The sequence below is a fragment of the Rhodotorula toruloides genome (assembly GCF_000320785.1).
Source record: "Rhodotorula toruloides NP11 unplaced genomic scaffold Scaffold8, whole genome shotgun sequence".
In the NCBI taxonomy this organism is placed as follows: Eukaryota; Fungi; Basidiomycota; class Microbotryomycetes; order Sporidiobolales; family Sporidiobolaceae; genus Rhodotorula; species Rhodotorula toruloides.
Window position 1 is genome coordinate 4,844 of NW_015622968.1, and position 21,716 is coordinate 26,559.

Below are 21,716 nucleotides of genomic sequence, written 5' to 3' on the forward strand. Positions count from 1 at the left end.
GGCCCTCTCTACCCAACTCCGCAAGACCTCAAGCTTACGGGCTGTCTCGCGCCGTTCGCACCTACCGACCCAGTCCTCTCGCCCGACTGGCCCCTCTGTGCACTCGACGAGCTCCTCCGCTCCGCCACGTCGCCCGTCTTCCAACGTCTTCCGGACGGCTGGGACGCCAGCGAAGTTGAGCTCGTGCAGACGTCGCTTGCGCTGATGCGAGTCGTCTACGCTTCGCCGTCGGTGCAGCAGAAGCCGGACCCGCCCACCCTGATCTTCGACCTTATCAAAGTCTTCATGTTGGAGAAGGACAACGGCGCGACGACGGGTACGAGCGGCGCGACGGCCGAAGTCTTCCGCGACGAGACTGTTCAGCGGTCGATGACTGCGCTCCTCGAACCGCTCGCGATCAAGCACTCGCGCTCGAAGCAGATCCTCCAGCCCGATACGCGCACATCCGACGCGACGATCGAAGGCGTCTCCGCCCGGCTAAGCACAGCGCCGTTCTACCAGCTCTTCACCGACCTCGTCGGCCTGTACGACTCGATCTCGCTCTCAGACCGGCTCTTCGGCCTCGTCCTCATCCCACCACTCGCCATGTCCTACCCAGCCGATTACCGCCGCCTCATCTGGACCGACTACGCCCATATCCTTCGACACCTTCGCTTCTCAGTCGACGACGCGATCAGCGACGTAGACTCGACTCGGGTGGAGACGGCGCTCGCGAGCTACCTCGAGCCAAGGGAGACGAACGAGGCGCTTCTCATGGCCTACGTCGACGCTCTCTCGTCGGGCGCCGTCTCGGAAGAGTCGACGCCGTTCCTTCACTTCGTCGCGCTGCACCATGTCGCGTCGGCCGTCTGCGTCGACGAGGCCGACTCGGCGAGTACAACGGCTGCGAAGCTTGTCAAGGCTTTGGTGGCGAGGCGGGCGGATAAGGTGTTGCAGCAGGTCGTGCGGTATCGGCAGGCGGTGGAGGGCGAGGACGTCAAGGTGCCGCCAGCTTGCTTCGACGAGGACGAGGCTTTCGTTGGCGAGCGGCAGCAGCGTCTGCGCGCGCTAGTTGGTGATGGCGGATCGCGGCAGTTAGATGCGCTGCTTGCGCGGTAGCGGTCGTGCAACTTCAGGCATTCTCTTCCAGAGCCAGCGACTACGGGAGACGTGAGGCAAACCCTGAACTCCAGCTATACAGGCACAGACCAAAACGCCGCGGAAAGAGTCGGTTACAGAGAAGGGCACGAAGGAACGGAATCACTCGAGGTCGTAAAGGATGGAGAGCGAGACGGGAAGCGGCCAGATCGTCTGCTTGGCGTCGATGTAGATCGGGCAAGGGGTTCCGGCGACGTCCTGGTGGAAGCGAACGAGTTGTCCGGCCTTGCCAGGCGCACGGCGGACGTTCGGCAGGCGGAAGATCTGTTCGCAGGGGGCGATCAGCGACGAAGGCAGTCTGGGTGGAAGGAAGCCGTGGCGCACCTGCTTGATCATCTGCACCATCGAGATGTTGACGATGGGCGCGCCGAGGCAGGTGTGCATGCCGTGGCCGAAGAGACGGTAGATGGAGGGGTCGCGAGTCTTGACCTTCTCAGGCTCTGGGAGGACGGACGGGTCCTGCCGTTCGCAAGCCTCGTCAGCGCGTTGCCGAGAGCATGAACGCAAGCGAGACGCACCATGCCAGCCTTGAGCATCGACGGAAAGACAAAGTCGCCCTTCTTGACGGGAATCTTGCGGTCGCCGTCAGGAATGGTGGCGTCGACCTTGGCGACGCGAGGGATGAGCGGGACTTGCGGGTCGAGGCGCATGGCCTCGCTGACGAGCGAGAGAATCTGGGTGTCGGCTTCGGGCGTGTCGAGCTTGGAGAGGCGGACGAGCTCATCCTTGTGCTCCTTGTTCTCGTCGGCGAGGAAGAAGTTGATGACCTGCGCCGCGGCCTGGCCCTGATTCGAGACGGATGCCGTCATCGTGCTCTGCACCGACGCCTCGAGCTGCTCCATCGGGCGGTCGTTCTGCAAGAGGCGCTCATAGTACTCGCGAGCGGCCTTGCCCATGACGAGACCCTGGACGTTCTTGCCAATGACCATGTCTTGGATGGAGCGAGCGAGGTTGTCGACGATGGCGGGGACGCCGCTGACCTGCGAGAGGCGCATCTTGACGATGCCGAGGACGGCGGGTGCGAACTCGGCCGCTGCTCTGCGAAGCTTCAGACTCGCCGAGACGTCGAAGTTCATGAAGACGCTGAGGAGAGCGTGCGTCAGCGGGAGGTACTGAGGATAGGAGCGATGAGAACGCACGAGATGAAGAAGGCGGAAAGCATGAGGTAGAGCTCTTGCGGCGTGAAGACTCCGTGCGGCGTCTCGGTCGTCTTGAGGGGGATGCCAAACTGGTACGAGCACCAGTGGACGGCCGCGAGCTGCAAGACGAACGAGATCAGCACAGGTTCTGCCTCGACGAGAACAGGCACACTCACGTTCGTCACGTCTCGCACAACGTCGAGCATCATCGTCTTGCCAACGTAGTTCCACGACTTCTTCTCGATCAGTTCAACCGTCTTCTCGGCGTAGAACTTTTTCATCTCGTCCTGCCAGCCGTACGGGAAAAGCGCCTTGGACTGGACGTCGCGGTCGCGGCGGTGCGCGTCGGGGTCATCGAGCGAGATGAAGTAGCCGAACGAGTTCGAGCACGCCTTGATGGACTCGTCGTAGATGACGCCGAAAGTGTCGGGCTTCGAGAGGACGTACATGGCGCCGGCGTAGATGCTCGTGCCGTGAACGGGCGGAGCAGGCTGAGGGCGCCGCATGTCGTAGTTCTCGGAGACACCGTTCTTCGTGAGGATCGCCTCCATCGTCGCCGGCGTCGTGAAGGGGAAGAGCGCGTAGGTGCTGTTGTAGGTGTACGAGCGGGGCAAGTTGCGCATGAGAAGCTTGCCAATGACGCCGCCGTACGAGCCGCCGTCCGTGTCAGGCTGGACGTCCTGAAATCCCCAAGACGTGAGGTTGGCCGAGCACAGGTCGGTTGTGAGGAAGCGGTCGCCGCGGACGAGAGCGACGGCGTCGGAAAGGATGGCGCGCGAGATGGTGTAGCCGGGTGCGAGACCTGAGCCTTCGCGCGATGGCTTGGCCTCCTCGGCGTGAAGACCGGGGAAGAGCTCGAGGTTGTCGATGTGCGAGTAGAGGTGGCGAGCGGCTTCGGCGACGGAAGGGTCCGAATTCCAGTCTGCGCGGTCGAAGGCGTCAGTGCGATAAGCGAGGCTGAGAACGAGGGAAAGGGAGCTCACCCTCGAAGTCGTTGAAAGGCTTGAGGTTGAGGAACTTGCGGAACTCTGCTCGCAGCGGAAGTCAGCCTGTCTTCGCGAACGAGGGAGCGGCAGTTTCTGCGTACCGTTCATCGTGCAGACGTTCCAATCCGTGCGCGCAGTCGCCATACCGAGAACGTCGATGATGCGCATCGCAACAGGCGAGCCGTTCGCACCAAACGCGCCCGCAACTTCGTCCGTCGCCTCGGTCAGGATCCGGCAGAGGTCGTTGTCGTCGAACGCTCCGCTCGCCGTACGCTGAATACCGGGAATCTCCCACTTGGTCGGGTCCGCACCCTGCTTCGCGTTGAGCTTGCCGAGCGCCTTCATGAAGTCTGCTTCGGTAACGTCGTCGAGCGAGACGTCGCCAAGGCACTGCTTGAAGACGCCTTCGATCCACTCTTCGTCTTTCTTGCTGATGGCGGCGTGCCAGCGGTAGAGGACTGCAACGGGAGAGCATTAGCATCGCGAGAGAAAGGAGGGAAGTGAGTTGGACGCACTGTTGAACTCGGCGGAGGTAGCGTTGCCCGTTCCGCGAGGAGCGTGACCGCTGATCAAGTTCTGGATGTCGGGACTCGGCGCGAGGTTCCAGGTCGACTCAGTCGTGTTGAGGTTGAGGATAGTGCGGACGTAGTCGTAGATCTGGCGCGCAAAGGTCAGGGTCAGGTTCGGCGGCGAGAGAGCGCAGGAGGCGCAACGCACGATGACATTCGTGAACCAGCCACAGTTGATGAGCCTGCCCTTCTCGAACAAGTCCATGTCCTGCCACTTGCGTCCCGCCTCGTCGAGCTGGTCCCAAGGCTTGTACTTGCCGTTCTCGTTGATCTGGAAGAGCTTCTCGACGATAAAGTTGTGGTTGCGGGAGAAGACGACGAGGAGGGCGACGACCGAGGGGGGCATGAAGAAAAGCCTGTTGGAGGCGACGACGTCCGGGTGGAGACGGCCTTGCTCGTACGTCCGGACGCCGTTCATCTCCTTCTCGTTGATGCCGTACAGGGGCGAAAGGTCGAGGTACGAAGACGTCTCGTTGATGTTCGGGTCGGTACGCGAGGTCTGGAAGCAGGAGTGGATGATGATGGTCGCGAAGGAGAAGAGGAGCGAGGAGATGCCGGACGGGTGAGGCTTGAACTCTTTGCGGCGGAGGAGGGCGTCGAAGACGACCGAGGGATCAGGCATCTGAGGGGGCTTCGGGTGGCAGGGCGGGACAGAGCGGGCATACGCTGTCAAGAGCGAGGAGAATTAGCGAGAGTCGCAAGAAGAGCCGAAAGTCTCGACGCACGAGTTCCTGCCTTCCCGAGGCTCGGGTCCGTCAAGCTGGTGCCGTAGCCGTCAATAGAGCGGTACTGTGGGCCGGTGAAGGCGATCGGCGGGTGCGAGAGGTCGTCCCAAAGGACCTTGAGAAGGGTGTGCGTGACTGGCTCGCGAATGGGGGAGCCCTGTGGGTCGCACAACGTCATCAGTATGTCAGCAGTGTCCTGTAGAGACAGTGAAAAGCGAAAGAGAGGCCGAGTGACGCACCTCCTGCTCCTTCTGGAGGATCGTGACAATGTTCTCGAGGAGCATCTCACGGTCGTCGATGGGTTCGCCCGCCAACTTGGCAATCTGCGCAAGCGTCGCAATGTCCTTGCCGAAGACGCCGCTCTTGATCTCGTTCCACACGTTCGAGGCGAGCGATTTGGTGGGTTTGGCATCGGACAAGGCGCGCGCCTCCGAGTCTTTGAGGCCGTCACCGTTTGGCGAGGGCGGGGCAGCGAGGATAGTGTCGACGAGGGTCATGACGGATGTCTGGGACGATTTTGAGCGGGTGACTTTCGACTTGATGGTCGAGAGGAAGGAGGAGGACTGCTTGCGCTGTTGCGGCGTGGGAGCCGGGCGCTGAGGGCGCTGTGTAGCCATGGTGCGCGTAGATACGCCTGTAGCAGGCTCGAGCGCGACGGGGGAGTGAGGAGGACAAGGAAGAGCGCCAGGGCTGAAAGGAAAGAAGCGTGTGCTCGTTTCCCGTCCACCTTTCTACGTTGTGGGGCTGCCGGGGATCCACCGCATTTCCGGGAGCCGAGAACGCCATGCGCGACAGGAGCACCTGGAGCGAACGATTTACAGTTCAAAGATGAGACAGCTCACGGCCCCTTCGCAGGCGAGAGCAGGCAGCGTGCAGTGTGCTCTGCCCTCAGCCATCGACGGGGAGCGCAGAGCTCTGAGGATGCTGGATCACGTCGCGCAGCTCTGACGGGCTTGCCGCCACGCCCTGCGAAGGCGTGGGAAAGGCCTGCGAGGGTTGCGACCCTCCTCGAGGACGGGAAGCAACGCTTGCTATCTCGCTACGTCGTCAATCGTCTCGTTTAAGACTCGCACTCGATGTTGCCACGACATCCTGTCCCCTACTCCTCCGCTCCACCTCGCCTCCTCCGCTCCTTCCGTCGATTCCACCACCAACACCCTGCCCATCCCACAAACACCAGCACAAACAGCCCGACAACGCCCGCACCAAGGTATCCCGAGTTGTCGTTCACGGCGCGCCAGAAACGCCACCAGCGGCCGGCTGTTGCGAGGGTGTTAGCGAGCGAAGGAGGAGGGAAAGGGAGGAGACGGACAGAGGTTCGGGTCGGAGTCGGCGGCTGCTGAGCAGGAGGCGCATTTCTCCAGTGCGAGACTGTGAGAGAAACGAGTGTCAGTAGAAGCGAAGTTGGACGAGGGAAGGGATCTAGCGCACCCCATGAACTCCGTCTGTTGCGCGACGTCGAGCCAGTCAGCACACGCTCTTCCTCGCAGGAGGAGGACGACGCACGATAGAGATGAGCAACGCCACGACGATCGAGATGACCGTCAACGCGACGCTGATGCCCAGCAACTTGTCCTCATCCGCCCTCTTCAGCATCCCCATCCTCTCCCTCGCTTCCTCCCTCCTCCTCTGCTCCTCTTCCTCCCCCAAACGCCTCTCAAACAACACCCACGCCCTCACATCCCACCACCTCCCCTTCTCCGCTCTCTCCATCGGTGTATCGACCCGCTGAGGAAACGTATACGCCGTCAACATGAACACCGAATCGAGCGAGTCGACTGCTGTCATTCCGGCTGTGAAGAGGAGCGGGAGGAGGATCAGTTGGGCGGAGGGGAGGCGGTGTGGGCTCGAGGAGGCGAGGGCTGAGATGCCGAGAAGGGAGCTGGAGGGGGGATTGTCAGTCAGAAGGCGTAAGGGCGGAGAGGAGAGCGCACATCTCGCTTGCGGTGTCGAATCCGAGACCGAAGAGGACGCCTATAGGGTACATCTGTCGCGCAACTGCTCAGCGAGGATGGACTGAAGAAACGGAACGCTGGAGACGCACCTTCCACGGCTTGTTGATGAGCTTGAACAGCGGTCTGCCTATCCGCGCGATGCAGGTCATCGCTGGCAGCCCGAGTAGCTCGTCTGTAGCTCGAGTGGCCTTCTCCTCGTCCGTAAGCTCAGCCTTTCCCGCCAAGTCGCCCTCCTTCTCGTCGATAAGCTGCTTCTCGGCCAGCGGTGGGTTGACTTCTGTCGTCGATGCGGTTTTGGGGGCGACCGATAGGTCGACGGAAGTCGGCTGGAGGAAGACGGGAGGAGAGAGGTTGGAAGAAGGTAGAGAAGGTACGATAGCGAGTTTGTCCGGTTGTTGGGCTTCGAGAGCTGCCTGGTCTCGTCTCTGCGAACGAAAATTCTGAGCGTCGATCCCCCACTGTGCTTTACGCATCGGCGAGGGAGCGGAGACGAGACGAAACGCAGACTCACCCGCCTACGAACGACACGAAGAGACTGCCACAGCATGACCGAGTTGATGACGGCTGCAGCAATCCGATCAGTAGGTTAGCTTCGCCTCAGCAAAGCGCAGCAGCAACGCGCCGACTCACCCAGGAGGAACAAGAAACTCGCGCTGACCGAAACGCCAATGAGGCCTCCAACGCTGCTAACATTCGGTAACTTGTTGATAGCAGACGTTGCGATGATAATTGCGAGCGTCATGGCGATCACAATTGTTGAGTGGCCGAGCGAGAAGAAGAGGCCCACGGTGACGGGCGTCTGGCCGATGGCGACGAGCGAGCGGGTGGCTGTGGGAGAACGTCCGGGTGAGCATAGGGATGTTTCAGAATTCGAAAGGTGCTCACCGTTGTCTATCGCGACAATGTGATCCATATCTGCGCATCGAGAGGAGGAGAGGAGAAGACGAGCGAGATCAGCTGCGCTCTTCGCGCACCACGCAGCGCCCGTACATGCCAGAAATCTGTACGCACCGAGCCCATGCCGCAGCCCCAGCGTCCACGCTACCACGCACAAACTCAAGACCCCCTTGCGCGTCTCGCTCGTCGCGAACGTGCAAGCCGCCGCGACCCATAGTGCCACGTTGGCCACCAGCTCGCCCGACAGGAGCATTACTGAGCGTCCGAGTAGAGTCGGACGGTACGGGCGGCATGGGAGGCGTGGGAGATAAGGTCGACGAGGCCGAGGTGGGGAGGGAGGAGCAGCGGGTGACAAAGGCGGCGCGGCAGCCGCCGACTTGTCTCGCATGCTGCAGTGCGAGCAGTGCAGCAGTCTGAGCCAGTCAGCTGGCCCGGCGAGCGAGGTGAGCGTGAGGAAAAGCTTGAAATGCCAAGCTTGTGAGCGGAGGAGGCGGAGTTGCGATCCGGCGGCCATTCCGGACGATTGATAGCGAAGTAATGCGACTTGCAATGTTACAACGACACGAGAACGACGAGAAGTCAACGATTCATGTAGGCGATCATGGCCTTGCGCTCCCTCTCCTCGCGCTTCTTCATCCGCTCCATCCCTCGCTCCCCTCTGCCGCGCTTATCCCGCTCTTCCCGCTCCTTCCTGCGCCGCTCCCGCTCACGCTCCTCATGCGTCAGTTTCCTCTCGCTCTTTCCGCCACCGCGGTCCTCGCCAGTCCCCAGCCCCAGTCCCTTCCGGTCGTGCTTCTCGACCGGCCGCAGCGGGACCCTGAGTCCTCGCCCTTCTCCCTCAGGCGTGACAGGCCCAAGTGTCTGTCCCTCCTTCCATCCTTGCCGCGCGAGGAGTTGCCACCCAGGCGAGTCAGGGCGGATGGCGTAGTGAGTCGGCGGAACAAGCGGTTTGAAGCCGGCTGGCTTTCCGGTCGTGTCCGAGGAGGTCGAGGCAGGCGGGAGAAGCTGGTGGATGAGGAGAGGTTGGAGGCGCTTGGAAGGCGGCGCATCGGCTGAGAAAGCCCCGTAAGGGGAAGATTGGCCGGAGATGCCGCGAGATGTCGAAGGTTGGCTCGTAACGCTGGATGAGGAGGGCGAGGGGAGGGAGGACGAGCGACGGAAGGGGACTTCGGGAAGGTTCGTGAGCGGGTCGATGACGACGACATCGTCCGAATCCGAGTCCTCCTCCTTCACCCGTCTGGCGCGGCGAGTCCGTCTCGTTGGACGTTCCTCCTCGTCCTCTGAGTCGGATGAGAGCACGATGTCCGCAGTCTCCTTCGTCGTGTCTCGAGCGAGACGCGATGAAGGGGGAGAGGCGGACCGCTTGAGGGTCTGGGAGGAAACGGATGAGGAGGTCGATGAGGTGGAAGAGCCAGGGTGGAGAGCGGTCGAGTTTGACGGAATGAGCCTTGGCGGAACGGCTGCTGAGCGCGACGGAGAAGGTGGCGGAGGCGTAGATCGCTTCGAGGTGGAAGGAGACGAATTCGTCGATGCGGGCGCTGAATGTACCGAAAGCCCAACAATCGACTCGTACAGCCCGCGCACGGACGGGCCTGGAATTGGTGCTCGGCGCTGGATGCTAGATCCTGCGCTAGTGGACGCTGCCGGCTCGACAGCGATTTCTTCCGCCACGATGTCCGCCTGAACATCCTGCTCAGCGACATCCTCAACCGCCTTTCCCTTTCCTTTCCCTTCATACTCCGTTTCGAGCGTCTCGTGAACCTCCTCGCTCACCGGAATGACCCCAAACGCGCTCAGCTTGGCCGGCACGAACCGCATCCTCCCTCGCCTCTTCGTTGTAGGCCCATAATCTGGCACCCACTCGTCATCGCCATCGTATTGCGTCTTCCTTTGGCCCAGTCCTGCCCGCCGAAACCCCAACGCAGCCTTCTGAGGTGCGGGAAGGGAGGCAACGTCTGGATCTGCCTCGTTGAAGGAGAAGATGAAGCGGGGCGGTGGCGCGGTTTGGTGGGCCATCGTCTGGCCCTAATAGCCTCCAAACAGCAGTCCGGGCGCGCTCTCAGCAGCAGATGAAGCCGAATCGCAGCGGTGTGGCTGATGTCAAGAGGCGACGTTGCGAGTTGGCTTCGTCAGGCTCCCTTGTTGAGCAGCTTGACCTGTTCCAGCTCGCCAACATGCTTGAAAGTGGTCTACGGAGCTTTGCGGCTTGTCAAGCGGCTTTCACTGCGCTGCCTCATCGCACCTGTCCCTCCCCCACATCCTTCATCTCTCGACGCGCTCGACGACCATACTCTGCGCATCCCGTCTCGCCGGGCCTGCCGACTGCACAGACGCCTCAGCGAGCGCTTCTATATGTGCCCGGGTCGAACGAGAAGGCCCTGAAGAAGGCTTTAGGAGGAGGGTTGACGGGCGAGGATGTGCCGGATGTTGTCACTCTCGACCTGGAGGACTCGGTTCGGACCGAGAAGAAGAGCGAGGCGAGGAGGCTGGTGCGGGAGTAAGTGGGCGCTCCTTGGCCGGAGGACGTGTGACTGACATCGATTCGCTTCCCGCGGTTTCTTCGCAGAGCGCTCGAGGTAACTTGCAGTCCTCTTGCTCCGCTATTACCCCTGCTCACAACCGTCTTCAAAGAGTGCACCTGACGACCTGAAGTCAAAACGGTTCGTGCGGATCAACCCGGGCCAGGCAGGTTTGGACGACCTGGAAGCCGTCGTGCGTTTACAGCCTGGTGCCCTCCACTTCGCAGGCATTGACGCAAGCTCTTTCCGCTGAACCAGCTAAAATCACGTCGTATCGACGGCCTGATCCTCCCGAAAGTCAACACCGCTCAAGACCTGCTCGCCGTCCACGACTTCATCGACCGACACTCGCCTCATGCTGAGCACAAGTCCTCGCTGAGGCTTGTCGCAAGCATCGAAAGTCCGAAGGCACTGCTGAATATGCAGGAGATTGCGAGCTGTTCGGACAAGGTTGGCGGTTTGCTGGTGAGTCGGGTTCTGCTTCGCTTAATCTCGTAGTCCTGCTGGCCGGCTGTACACCTTTTCCCGCGTCCTGACTTGCTGAACCGCAGTTCGGTGCCGAGGATTACTGCGCCGCCTCTCGCCTCATCCGCACACCGTCTCGACGCGAAATGCTCTTCGCGCGCTCGTCCATCGTCACTATCGCGCACGCCTACGGCCTTGCCGCTATCGACCTCGTTTGCGTCAAGTACAAGGGCGACGAAGCGCAGCAGATCTTGGAGGACGAGTGTAAGGAAGGACGCGAGATGGGCTTCACGGGTGCGTCCAGCGACTCCAGGCGACCCGCTCAGGCTCAAGAGGTTATTGACAAGGCGCCGAGACCATAGGCAAGCAAGCTATCCACCCTGCGCAGGTCTCAACCATCCAGCGAGCATTCGCTCCCTCACCGGCCGAGATCGAACGGGCACAAGCGATTCTCGCTCAGTACGCCGAGGCGTCATCGATCGGAGCAGGAGCGTACGGACTGAGGAATGCGGACGGAGGAGTAGACATGATTGATGCACCAATGCTGCTGCAGGCTCAGAGCATTATCGCTCAGGCAGAAGCAGCGGGACTGCTCTAACGGAAGGTGATGCGCGGTCCGTGACAGCGATACGATGTAACGACGCATACATTGCGAGCGCCTTTTGACGAGACTCCTGCGAGGGAAAGACTCCTGCGAGGGAAAGCGAACGTATGAAAGGAAAGAACGACAAGAACCGACAATCAAACTCCCTCAACCCGAGACCGGTATACCGCCCATAGATGACATCTCTGAACTCCTCCCTCTCTAGGCGTCCTCCTTCGCATCCTCAGTGGCAGCGTCCGCCGTGACCTCCGTCTCGCCCTCGGCGTTCTTAACAGCCTCTTCCTTCGAACCGTTCTCCTCGATCGGCTGAGGCTGGGCATCCTTGATCTTCTCCTCGCTCGCGGTAGCGTCGGTCGAGGCAACGGCGTCGACTTCGGCGGAGCCGGACGAAGAAGCGGCCTTGGCGATCTTGGCCTCTACGGCGGCAATGCGCTCCTTGGTGACGCGGTCCTGCGGCACGTCATCCGTCAGCGATGAAGGACCATGTAGGACGAAAGAAACGCACCTGGTTGTCGGTGAAGTATTTCATCTTCAGCTGGAGGCTGTCGATGGTCTTCTGGACCTCGCCGGTTGTGAGAGGCGCGGTGATGCCGAGGGTCATGAGCGCGGTGAGGGTGCCGAAGGGCAAGTTGAGCTTCTCGTCGCCAGCTGCCGGCGCAGCCGACTCCTCCTTGGCGGCGGGAGCGGCGTTGCGGCCCTTCTTGCCCTTTGACTTGGCGAGGCCGCCCCACGACTCCTCCTCCTGCTCGCCCTTCTTCTTGAGCACCGTGCCCTTCGGCATGTCGCCAGCGTCGACCTTACGGATCTCGAGGTCGGGAACACCTGCAACCTTCGGGCGGTTGAACAGGCTGCCGCCGTTCGCGCCAGCACCGTCTGCCGGGGCGAGACCGATGCGTTGCTGGAAGAAGCGGATGAGCGTCTTGCAGTCCTCGATCTCGCGCTCAAAGGCAGGCGCCTGCGCCTCCTCGAGCAAGCGTTGGTTGATCTCGGCGCGCTTCGAGTCCTCGGCCGCCTTGCGCTCGGCCTTGCGGCGCTCGTCGCGCTTTTGTCGGTCCTCCTCGATCTTCTTGTCTGCGTGACGACGACGACAAAAACGAGTCAGGACATGAGCGAATAGGCGGGTCCAAGCGAGACAACGGAAGCTGCCGACGCACAGTACTTGTTGTTCGCCTCACGCCATCCCATAGTCGACGCCTTCTTCTTGTCGAAAAGCTCGTCAAGCTGCTTCGAGACTGTGGGGCAGAGCCGTCAGCCAGGCTGTCCAAGCGAGCTGCGGTGGGAATGCAACGCACTCGCATTCCGCTCCTCGAACAAGCCGTCGCGGTTCTTGCTGATCTCGTCAAACTTCTTGTTGATCTCGTCAAGCTCCTTCCGCAACTCGCCCATCTTCTTGCTGACGGCCTTCTGCTCGGGGTCGTCGAGCTCCTTGCGAACCTCGTCGATCTTGGCCTTGTCGGCATCGATCGCGGCCTGCTGAGCGGCGAACGACTCGACGACCTTGCGCGACTTGCGGAGGGACGAGATCTCCGAGAGAGCCTTCTTCTCGTCGACGAGCTTCATCGAGCCGGACTCGACCTGGCGCTCGAGGGACCTGCGCGAGGAAGTCAGTCTCTATACGCCTTCGCCTGGTGGACGTTCGAAACTCACTTGATCTGGTTGTCGACGTCCTGGACAGTCTTGTAGGGGACCTTGGACCGAGCAGAAGTCATGTCGTCGATCTGCGAGGAGGACGGACGAAGGTGAGCAACGCCTGAAAGTGCTTTCGGATCACAAAGGCAGCCGCACCTTGCGCTTGAGAGCATCCTGCATCTGCTTCAGCTTCTCGAGCGTCTTCTCCCGTCCACCCTTGCCCTTGGCCTGCTCAGCCCTCAACTCGTCCATCTCCTTGCGAATCGCGAGCTTGCGCTCGTGGTCGGGTCCGCCACGAACCGAAGTCGACGAAATCTTGTTGCGAAGGTCGTTCTGCAGGAGGGATATTCGAGATCAGCACGGAGGAAGGGTCGTGTGAGGCCATTGTGCAAACGCACCGCCTTGGCCTGCAAGGCGTCGATCTGGCTTCGCAGCTCGTTTTGCTCTGTGGGATGAAGCTAGTCAGTCTTGCGTTAGCCATACAGTCGAGCAGCAGTGCGCACCGTCATCGTACGCCTTCTTGTCGGGGCGTCCGCTGGAACCCTCGTCCTGTGGGAGAGACCAAGGTCAGCTCGCTTCTCCAGGCCGCAAGCTCGCCGCGCCTCCTTCGCAGAAGGACATCCTGGCGGATCACGCACCTTAGGCTTGACCTCGACGTTGACAGCGGTGGGGTCGCCCTTCTGAGCGGCAAGGGGAGCGGCCGCAGACTGCTGCGCGGCAGCTTTGCGCTGGGCCTTGGTGAGCGGGCCGCTGGGAGCTGCGCCGGGCACTGTTCGAGTAGCAGCCATCGTCCAAGCAGGAAAGCGTCGTGCGAACAAGGGGAAGACCTCTGTCTGGCGTCTGGCGGATCTTCCTCGTTCGATCCCATACGCTCGCGCTGAACTGGGCTGAAGGCGCTTTGTCAGGCTCAGAAGGGATTGCACGTTGGCTTGCGCGCGTGTCGTACGCTTCCTACGCCCTGCTCGCCGTTTCCCACCGCCTCTCCACGTTCATCGTTCATCTCCCTCACGCCCTGATGGTCGCCCAACTGCCGCTCGAGCTGTGGTCGAGGGTGCTGAAGGAATCACAAGTCCCTCTAAGCATGGCTACTGAGTCTCGGGCTGGCGCAGACCCTCTGTCTCTTGGCCTCGTCGCCGTCTCCTTTCGCACTCTCGCACGACCGTCCTCAACCTGCGGGACTCGCTCTTCCCGGGCCGACCGCTCTCCTGGAGACACGTTCCTCCCCTCCTCTCACTCGAGTTCTTCGACATCGACACTTTCAAGGAGACTATCGAGGGCCACGTCTTCGAAACTGCTCATTCCCGCTTCGACTCGTGGCCGATCCTTCAATCATGACAGGGTCGTTCTGCAGCCAACAACGACGAAACATTCAAGAGGGTCGCCGCTTGCGTCGAGCACCTCGCAGCCTACACCGGCGAACCGTCGAGCGGTCGGACGGTCTGGCTCCCCGACCCGATTCGCACCGGCACTATCTCCTACAGAGATCTCTGCCAGACCCAGAACGAGATCAAACGCGACGGTGAGCGGATGACGCCGGCCGCCAGTGGACCTAGTCTCCAAGAACTCGTCGACACGGAGCGCAACGAGATGCTGGGGAGCATCGCAAACGCCGGGATCGACGCTGGGTGGTACTCGTTCTCGTGTCAGAAGCAGGACTCGTATCTCAACACGAGGATGCCGGAGGAGTGGGAGGACTACATCGAGGCGAGTCGGCGCGGAGAATGAGGAAACCAGGAGCAGAAGGATGAGGATCCGTCTTGTCTCTGTATCCGATATGTACCGCTCGCAATGGAGCTCTTCTTTCAATTGCGTCTCTCGATGTCGACGCTACCATAGAAGCGAGCGAGAGCAGGAGAGGAAGCCAGGTCGACTGGGACGCGTACCTCACCTGGGCGGTCGATCCGTTCAAGCTCGCAACGGCCCGGTGTCGAAGACCGCACGCAAATTCACAGTCACTTCTGCGCGTCCCCTCTCCTTCGGTTTTTGACGCCGGAAGCCGTTGCTGACGTTGGTCGACCTCCTCCTCCTCCTCGACCCTCCTCCCTCCTCTCCTCCCCTTCTCCGTCCAACTCGCTCCTCCTTCTTCCCGCGCTCCTCCTCGTTCTTCTCGACTCCGCACATGCAGACTCTCTCCTCAAGAACGGAGACGCAGGCGTTATGGAAAGCGAGAGATCAAAGGAGGATGAGTGTTGGTAAACTTTGGGAGTGTTGAGCTCCTCGGATTGCACTGTTGAAGACATCGACAATCTGCTTTGAACTGAAGACGAAAGGACGGGAGGGGACGACTGTTGAGAGGGACACACTAGCTACACGCGCAGGGGCGCAGGGGTGATTTTTTGGCGGGTATGGAAATGAATGCGCGAGCGAGTGGAATCGCCGCTTGGGTAAAGGTGGGTGAGGGCACAGCGAGATAGAGAAAGAGAGGGAGAAAAGGTGGACGGCCGTTGAGGCACTAGGTGTCCGGATGCGAATGCGATGTTGAGATGCGAGAGAAAAGAAAGGGGTTTCGTCGACGAGCACGCTGTTTAGGCGTACTCCTGACGAGCCCACTTGGCAACGGCGACGAGGTTCTCGAGAGCAGCCTTGACCTCAGTCCAGCCACGGGTCTTGAGACCGCAGTCGGGGTTGACGAAGAGGCTGCGGTCCGAGAGCGTCAGTCTGGGGCAAACGACGCATCAGAACGATGACACGTACTGCTTCTGGTTGGGCAGGGCAGCCTTGAACGCCTTGAGGCGCTCCTTCATCTCCTCGACTGACGGGACACGCGGCCTGCAGAGACGGCGACATCGTCAGGGACTGTTCCTGCGGCAACGGGCACGACGAGACTCACGAGTGGATGTCGCTGTAGTAGGGAAGAAGGAGAGGCGGAAGTCAGTGCGTGCACGGGCGAGACGAGGGCACGCAGACGCGGGCAGGACGAGGAGAGGTCGACGCACTAGAGACCAGGACCGATCAAATTCTGGTACCCGAATTTGTGGAACGCCTGCAAAAGCTTGAGGTCGCTCTTCGAAGCCTCAATCGAGATGACGTCCTGCGCGGCGGAAGGGTCAGCGGGCGAGCGAAAGGAAGGGGGAGGAGGAAGGGGACGAACGGCGTCGAGGCGCTTGATGTGCTCGAAGATGAGGTTGAAGTCCGAGTAGCCTGTTTACGGGTGATGGAGAACGGGAGGAGGAGGGAGGAAGAGGGTCGGGAGGAGGGGGTCGACCAACGTCAGCAACGGCTTCCGGCGCCAAAAAACGAAGGGGCGAACGCACAGAAGTGACTGTGAATCTGCGTGCGGTCCTCGACACCGGCCGTCGCGAGCTTGAACGAGTCGACGGCCCAGGTGAGGTACGCGTCCCAGTCGACCTGGCGCAGGGGCAGTCCCTCGCGGATCGCGGGCTCGTCGACCTGGACGGCAAAGATGCCCGCCTTCTCGAGGTCGACAACCTCGTCGCGGAGTGCGAGGGCGAGTTGCTTGCACTGGACTTCCTTCGGGACGTCGGCGCGCGGGAAGGACCAGTTGAGGATCGTGACGGGGCCGGTGAGCATGCCCTTCATGGGACGCTTGGTGAGTGACTGGGCGTACGAGGACCAGCGGACGGTCATCGGGTGAGGGCGCGAGACGTCCGAGACGACGATGGGCGGGCGGACGTAGCGCGAGCCGTACGACTGGACCCAGCCGTTCTCGGTAAAGACGAAACCCTTGAGCTGCTCGCCAAAGTACTGCGACATGTCGTTGCGCTCGGGCTCGCCGTGGACGAGGAGGTCGAGGTCGATCTGCTCCTGGAACTCGACGGCGTGCTTGATCTCGTTCTCGAGGAAGCACTCGTACTCCTCCGTCGAGAGCTCGCCCTTGGTGTGCTTCGAGCGCGCGAGGCGGATCTCCTTGGTCTGGGGGAACGAGCCGATCGTCGTGGTCGGGAACGTCGGGAGGTTGTACACCTTGTCCTGGGCGGCGATGCGCGCGGGGAACGACGACTTGCGGTGGTACATGTCCTGCGAGACCTTGCCGAGGCGCTCACGGACCGCGGCGTCCGAGTTCTTCTCAAAGTCGCGGCGGGCCTGGATCGACTTCTTGTTCGCCTCGAGGGCGGACGAGACATCCTCGCCCGAGAGGGCCTTGGCGAGGGTGGCGACCTCGGCCGCCTTCTCCGTCGCGAACGAGAACCAGTCACGCTCCTCGGGCTTGAGGCGCGTCTCGTTGGCGAGGGTGACGGGGGTGTGGAGGAGCGACGACGAGGTAGCGACGACGACGCGGTCCTTTCCGAGCTGCTCAATGGCCTTGTTGGCAATCGCGAGCGAGGCAGCCAAGTCGTTCTTCCAGATGTTGCGTCCCGAGACCAATCCGAGCGAGAGCTTGAGCGACGTAGGCTTGACAGCCGCGACGACCGAGTCGAGTTGCTCAGGCGCGCGGTCGAGGTCGATGTGCAACGAGTCGATGGGGAGCTTGGCGACAAACTCGACGTTCTTGTCGAGGCGTCCAAAGTAGGTCGCTAGGGTGACCTTGAGTCCCGGTGCGGCGCGCGCGAAAGCCTCGTACGTCGACTGGTACTGCTGGCCGAGGTTGGCGGTGACGTCCATCACGAGCGAGGGCTCGTCGATCTGGACTTTGGTCGCGCCGGCCTCCTCGAGCTTCTTGAGGAGCTCCGAGTAGACGGGGACGAGCTTGTCGAGGAGCGAGAGGGGCTCAAACGACGCCGCGTTGGGCTCGTCGCGGCCGACTTTGCCGAGGAGGAGGAGCGTGATAGGACCGACGAGGACCGGGCGGGTGACGATGCCCGCGGCCTTGGCCTCGAGGAACTCGTCGACGGGCTTGAGGTTGTTGAGCTTGAACTCGGTAGACGACGAGACCTCCGACTTGATGTAGTGGCTGCGTGCACGCATGTCGTCAGTACTGCGCTCTCACTCCAGCTCAAGCGCGGGGGAACTGACTAGTTCGAGTCGAACCACTTCTGCATCTCCTGAGCCTCGAGGTCGACGTCGCCGACCTGGCGACCGCGGCCCATGGCAAAGTAGCGGTCGAGGTCCGAGACGTTGGCCTTGGCGAAGCGCGAGGGGATGATGTTGAAGGTGTAGTTGGCATCGAGGACGTGGTCGTAGAGGGTGAAGTCGCCGCTGCGAGGAGGAAGGCATGCGTGAGCTTCGAACTCGGCCATGACGCACGCCCAGACGGTGCTGGTCCGTCTGCACGCCCGTCAGAGAGCGAGGAGCGCCGAAACTCACGAGGGAATCACGTCGACGCCCTGGGCCTTGAGGGTCTGCCAGCGCTCGGCACGCTGCTCCTTGGCGACCTTTTGCAACTCGTCCGCCGAGATCTTTCCAGCCCAGTACGCCTCGGTGGCCTTCTTCCTGTCGACGAGCGAGCGAGTAAAGCGGGAGGGTCAGTCGCGGTGTAATCTTTTCCACGTGGGGCGGCGAGGACGGGGGTGGTCGAACGATGCGAGAGTGAGGGAGGGGATGAAGGGGACGCACACTTCACGCTTTGCGCCGATGCGCGGGTATCCGAGTACGGCTGAGCGGGTCATGCTGCGAGGTGAGAATGGGCGAGGTGAGCGGGACACGTTTGGGGGTGTGTTGGGACGAGGCGAGGGGTGTGCGAGTGAGGGTGAGTGGATGGAGAGTGGATGGTCGCTGTGTGTGCGTGTGTAGGTGTGGGATGCTCACGTTGGAGGAGAGAGTAGTGGATGAAGGAAGAGAAAGAGAGAAGAGAGAGCGAAGAGGGCAAGCACACCTTCGCCAACCTCCGAGTCAATCCGCTCCGCGCTCGTCTCCATCGCCTCTGGGTCAAGCGGGACCACTGTCGACGAACACGGCGTGCAATCACTGATAAGATCCACCCTCCCCCAGACTCGCATCTCGAGGGTGAATGGTACAGGCGGTTGCCGGCGACAGGGGAACACACAAGAGTGAGAAAGGCGCTGGGACACGGGTTCGTCCATGGCACTCGCAGGCAGGAGCACGGTGTTCAGTAGTCCTGTGAGAACCTCGTGCAGGGACAGCTCGAACAGGCTCGCCATCTCGCGGCGTCGTCGTCCTCCTTCGGCACCGACCGTCCGCCGCGCTCTGCTGTTCTTCGCAACCGCATCATCGCTCACCCCGCCCGCTCTCAACCTGCTAGCAGCACAGTGCCATATACCCGCCCAGCAAGCCACCCTGGCACGCGCGGCACCCTGGCCTCGCTCGACCCCGACCTCGACCTCCCGAGTTGTTTGCTCACGCCGACTTGAACGGCACCGTGCGCGATGAGCTTCCAGTTCGAGTGGCCCGAATTCTCAGAGGCGTTCTACGAGGACGCGAGGGAGATGCTTGCGCAGGTGCGTCCTCCCCTCGCTCAAAGTGCAGGGTCAGGCGACGAGGGAGTTGTTTCCTCGGAACTTGGAGAGCTGACCTGCTTGATGGTATCGTTGGGGCGACGCAGGCGCTCAACAAAGGCCAGAAACCGCCCATTATCGCAGACCGGATCGAAGTCAAGGAACTGAACATGGGGACTATCGTTCGTCCCTCTCTTCCTTCTCCTCCCTCACCAAGACTGACAACTCGCGCGCAGCCTCCAGATCTCGAGATCCTCGAGATTGGGGACTTGTCGACCGACCGCTTCAGAGGGATCTTTCGCCTCACCTACTCGGGCGACGCGTACATCGTCCTGCAAACCAAAGTCCAAGTTCGCCCTGCCCTCCCCTTCTAGAGACCCACGAGCTCGCTGACGCTCGCTCACTCGCGCAGGCCAACCCACTCAACGTCCCGCGCCCCTCAGTCGACATCCTCAATGCCCCCCGAATCCTCTTCGCCGCCGCGCCCCTCATAGTCCCCATGACCCTCCGCCTCTCCTCGCTCTCCCTGCGCGCCATCGTCGTCCTCGTCGTCTCGCGCCAAAAAGGCATCACACTCGTCTTCAAGAACGACCCGCTCGAATCGGTCAACGTCTCGAGCTCGTTTGATGGAGTCGAGAGTGTGGCGGGGTTCATCCAGAGCGAGATTGAGAATCAGTTGAGGGAGGCGTTTAGGAGCGATTTGCCTAGCGTCATTCATAGGTTGAGTCAGAAGTGGTTGAGTGGCGAAGTCAGGAGTGCGGGTAAAGCTGCCGAGGGGATGGGACCCAAGGCGCGAGTGGGACTCGCGAAGGGCTTCGCGAAGGACGCCAAGATCGAGACTCGTACGGCGTACGAGGCGGGCGCGGGAGAGGGAGTGGGGGCGAAGAAGGGACGCGGTTACTCGAGAAACATCTCGGGCCCGAGCGAGGCGGGCGAGAGTGTCGAGCTTGATTCGCAGGCTGATTCGACGTGGTCTACTTGGGGAGGTGGGCGGATGGGGTCGACCTACAGCGCATCGAGCGCATTCGGACGGTCCGCCTCCCTTCGACGCCTCAACACCGCTTCGACGTCCCCATCCCCAGCAGTCCCGCACGACATGCTCGATTCCGTACCCGAGTCGATCGAGAATTACGACCCTACGTACGGACTCAGGCCCGACTCGATCCCGCACCACGCTGGGTTCGCAGACTACGAAAGGTTGGTCGAGGCGAGGTCGTCGAGGCGGGGTTTGGGGGACGTCTTGATGGTTGTGGAAGAGGACGACGAGGATCCGTTCCTTGCGCACTCGAGTCATCAGCGGAGACGATCAGCGGACGAACTCGATTTCGACGACGAGCTGGGCGACGTCTTTGACGATCCAGGCGCGCGCAATTCGTTCGGCCCGCTCGACTATCGAGACGAGTTTGAGACGATCCCCGCCGTCGGAGGAGGGACGATTACCCGACCCCGGGTCTTCCACACGCAGTCGCAGATGCGGGTGCGGACAGGCTCGACCGGCTCGCTCACGGCGCACGGGAGTCCGTCAACTGCGACAGCGCGGAGTGCGACGGGCGGGTCGACTGCTTCGACGGTCGGGTTGGGCAGGTCGACGTCGTTGAGTCGCTTGACGCCGCTTGCGGCGGGACTGGGCGCACCGTCCGTCTCGGGCGCGTCGAGCGCGAGGTTCCCTTTTCCTAGGGTTGCGCCACCGCCCGCTTACTCTGCCAGCCTTGGACCAGGGGGTTTCCTCCCGCGCAATACGTCGCTGCCGAACCTCTCGCGGTACCCGTCGTCCGCCTCGACCGCCTTCCACCGCTCTTCCCTGTCGGGAACATTCTCCTCCTCGTCGCACTACGACTACTGGCGCAACTCGAACGACTCGACGCCTCCTTCGTCACTGACTTCGCCGGCTCTCCCTCCGCACCCGCCTCCTCACGCCGACAATCCTCCCTCACTCGCCTTCTCGCGCCCCTCCCCCGTCGACCTCCTCTCCCGCTCCCCCTCATCGGTCCTAAACACCTCCTACGAAGACCCGGACGCTTCTCACCTGCCCATCGTCCTCAACCCAAACGGAAACGATTCCTGCGCGCATCTCGCGACACTGACGAGTTCGAACCAGACGCTCAGTCCGTTCACGAGGGACCATTCGCATGTCAAGGCGCGGAGCGAGCCGTATGTCGCGGGAAGGCTCGCGCCTACTGCGCCGCTTGCGGGACAGGGGCAAGGGAGGGTCGCGATTGTGCCCAGTGGCAGTGCGGCGGGTACGGCGGGCAGCGGATCGGCGCAGGGTCCGACTCAGTCTGTCAAGGCGGTGCGGAAGAGGTTGCACAGGATCGGGTCGGCCAAGGTTGCGCCTGTCGCGGGCAGCGCGACTCCGTCTCTCGCTGCTCCGCCCACTCCGTCTCTCATCAGCGCCTCCGCCGGTCCTCACCACCGCCGCACGCACTCCGGCTTCTCCGCCTTCCCGCCACCGTCTTCGCTCCTCGCTTCCTCCTCCCGTCGCTCATCTTCCATCCCGCGCTCCACGACCTCCTCAGCAGTCCCAGCTTCCCCGCTGCACTCGACTTTCGCAGCAGCAGGGTTCAAGAAAGCCCCGAGCGAGCTGAGCGATTACTTTCCGGCTGCGACGGCAGGCGCGAGGGAGGCGTTGTCAAGGTTTGGCAGGTGAACCGAGGGAAGTGCTGTATTACTCGCGAGTGGATATGTGTTGCTTGTAACTTCTTCTTGCAAGAACAGGATTGGATTCAAACGGGCTTCTTTGGCGATTCCTGGAAGAGATTGGTACAACGATAAGAGGGAGAGAACGGGACGGGACAGAC

At 61.8% G+C, this 21,716-nt stretch overlaps 8 protein-coding genes across 8 annotated transcripts in view; 3 read left to right on the plus strand and 5 right to left on the minus strand.

Moving 5' to 3' along the window:
• Positions 1-1,098, plus strand: part of RHTO_07685 (RNA polymerase II-associated protein 1) — a gene marked incomplete at both ends in the record, with an annotated part of 3,899 nt that extends 2,801 nt beyond the window's left edge. The window contains one exon of the mRNA XM_016421341.1: positions 26-1,098. Within this exon, the coding sequence (XP_016273934.1) occupies positions 26-1,098 (1,073 nt within the window). The remainder of the gene's footprint in view (positions 1-25) is intronic.
• Positions 1,099-1,239: 141 nt separating this feature from the next.
• RHTO_07686 (fatty acid oxygenase PpoA) lies at positions 1,240-5,173 on the minus strand (the record flags this gene model as incomplete). The annotated part of the gene is made up of 11 exons (XM_016421342.1): positions 1,240-1,401; positions 1,462-1,596; positions 1,656-2,220; positions 2,277-2,395; positions 2,453-3,198; positions 3,260-3,304; positions 3,364-3,720; positions 3,778-3,919; positions 3,980-4,497; positions 4,557-4,713; positions 4,796-5,173. The coding sequence occupies 11 exons, from the start codon at positions 5,171-5,173 to the stop codon at positions 1,240-1,242; spliced, it is 3,324 nt and encodes a 1,107-aa protein (XP_016273935.1).
• A 482-nt stretch (positions 5,174-5,655) lies between these two features.
• RHTO_07687 (high-affinity nickel-transporter) lies at positions 5,656-7,701 on the minus strand (the record flags this gene model as incomplete). Its single annotated transcript, XM_016421343.1, has 10 exons — positions 5,656-5,816; positions 5,869-5,927; positions 5,988-6,001; positions 6,063-6,438; positions 6,491-6,543; positions 6,601-6,936; positions 7,023-7,075; positions 7,142-7,339; positions 7,397-7,475; positions 7,564-7,701. 10 exons carry the CDS (start codon positions 7,699-7,701, stop codon positions 5,656-5,658), a joined length of 1,467 nt encoding a protein of 488 aa, XP_016273936.1.
• A 286-nt stretch (positions 7,702-7,987) lies between these two features.
• Positions 7,988-9,424, minus strand: RHTO_07688 (D111/G-patch domain containing protein; the record flags this gene model as incomplete). Its single annotated transcript, XM_016421344.1, has 1 exon — positions 7,988-9,424. One exon carries the CDS (start codon positions 9,422-9,424, stop codon positions 7,988-7,990), a length of 1,437 nt encoding a protein of 478 aa, XP_016273937.1.
• Positions 9,425-9,582: 158 nt separating this feature from the next.
• Positions 9,583-10,990, plus strand: RHTO_07689 (citrate lyase subunit beta-like protein; the record flags this gene model as incomplete). Its single annotated transcript, XM_016421345.1, has 6 exons — positions 9,583-9,905; positions 9,975-9,984; positions 10,040-10,120; positions 10,186-10,392; positions 10,479-10,686; positions 10,755-10,990. The coding sequence occupies 6 exons, from the start codon at positions 9,583-9,585 to the stop codon at positions 10,988-10,990; spliced, it is 1,065 nt and encodes a 354-aa protein (XP_016273938.1).
• A 207-nt stretch (positions 10,991-11,197) lies between these two features.
• RHTO_07690 (nuclear segregation protein Bfr1) lies at positions 11,198-13,413 on the minus strand (the record flags this gene model as incomplete). Its single annotated transcript, XM_016421346.1, has 9 exons — positions 11,198-11,446; positions 11,502-12,067; positions 12,151-12,228; positions 12,289-12,587; positions 12,644-12,714; positions 12,782-12,958; positions 13,024-13,070; positions 13,129-13,174; positions 13,264-13,413. The coding sequence occupies 9 exons, from the start codon at positions 13,411-13,413 to the stop codon at positions 11,198-11,200; spliced, it is 1,683 nt and encodes a 560-aa protein (XP_016273939.1).
• A 1,737-nt stretch (positions 13,414-15,150) lies between these two features.
• On the minus strand, positions 15,151-18,132 carry RHTO_07691 (5-methyltetrahydropteroyltriglutamate-homocysteine S-methyltransferase; the record flags this gene model as incomplete). The annotated part of the gene is made up of 9 exons (XM_016421347.1): positions 15,151-15,262; positions 15,320-15,394; positions 15,456-15,467; positions 15,562-15,656; positions 15,717-15,766; positions 15,880-17,477; positions 17,540-17,722; positions 17,831-17,956; positions 18,080-18,132. 9 exons carry the CDS (start codon positions 18,130-18,132, stop codon positions 15,151-15,153), a joined length of 2,304 nt encoding a protein of 767 aa, XP_016273940.1.
• A 717-nt stretch (positions 18,133-18,849) lies between these two features.
• On the plus strand, positions 18,850-21,565 carry RHTO_07692 (mitochondrion organization and biogenesis-related protein; the record flags this gene model as incomplete). The annotated part of the gene is made up of 4 exons (XM_016421348.1): positions 18,850-18,921; positions 19,026-19,100; positions 19,155-19,268; positions 19,331-21,565. The coding sequence occupies 4 exons, from the start codon at positions 18,850-18,852 to the stop codon at positions 21,563-21,565; spliced, it is 2,496 nt and encodes an 831-aa protein (XP_016273941.1).
• Between the last annotated feature and the right edge of the window lie 151 nt (positions 21,566-21,716).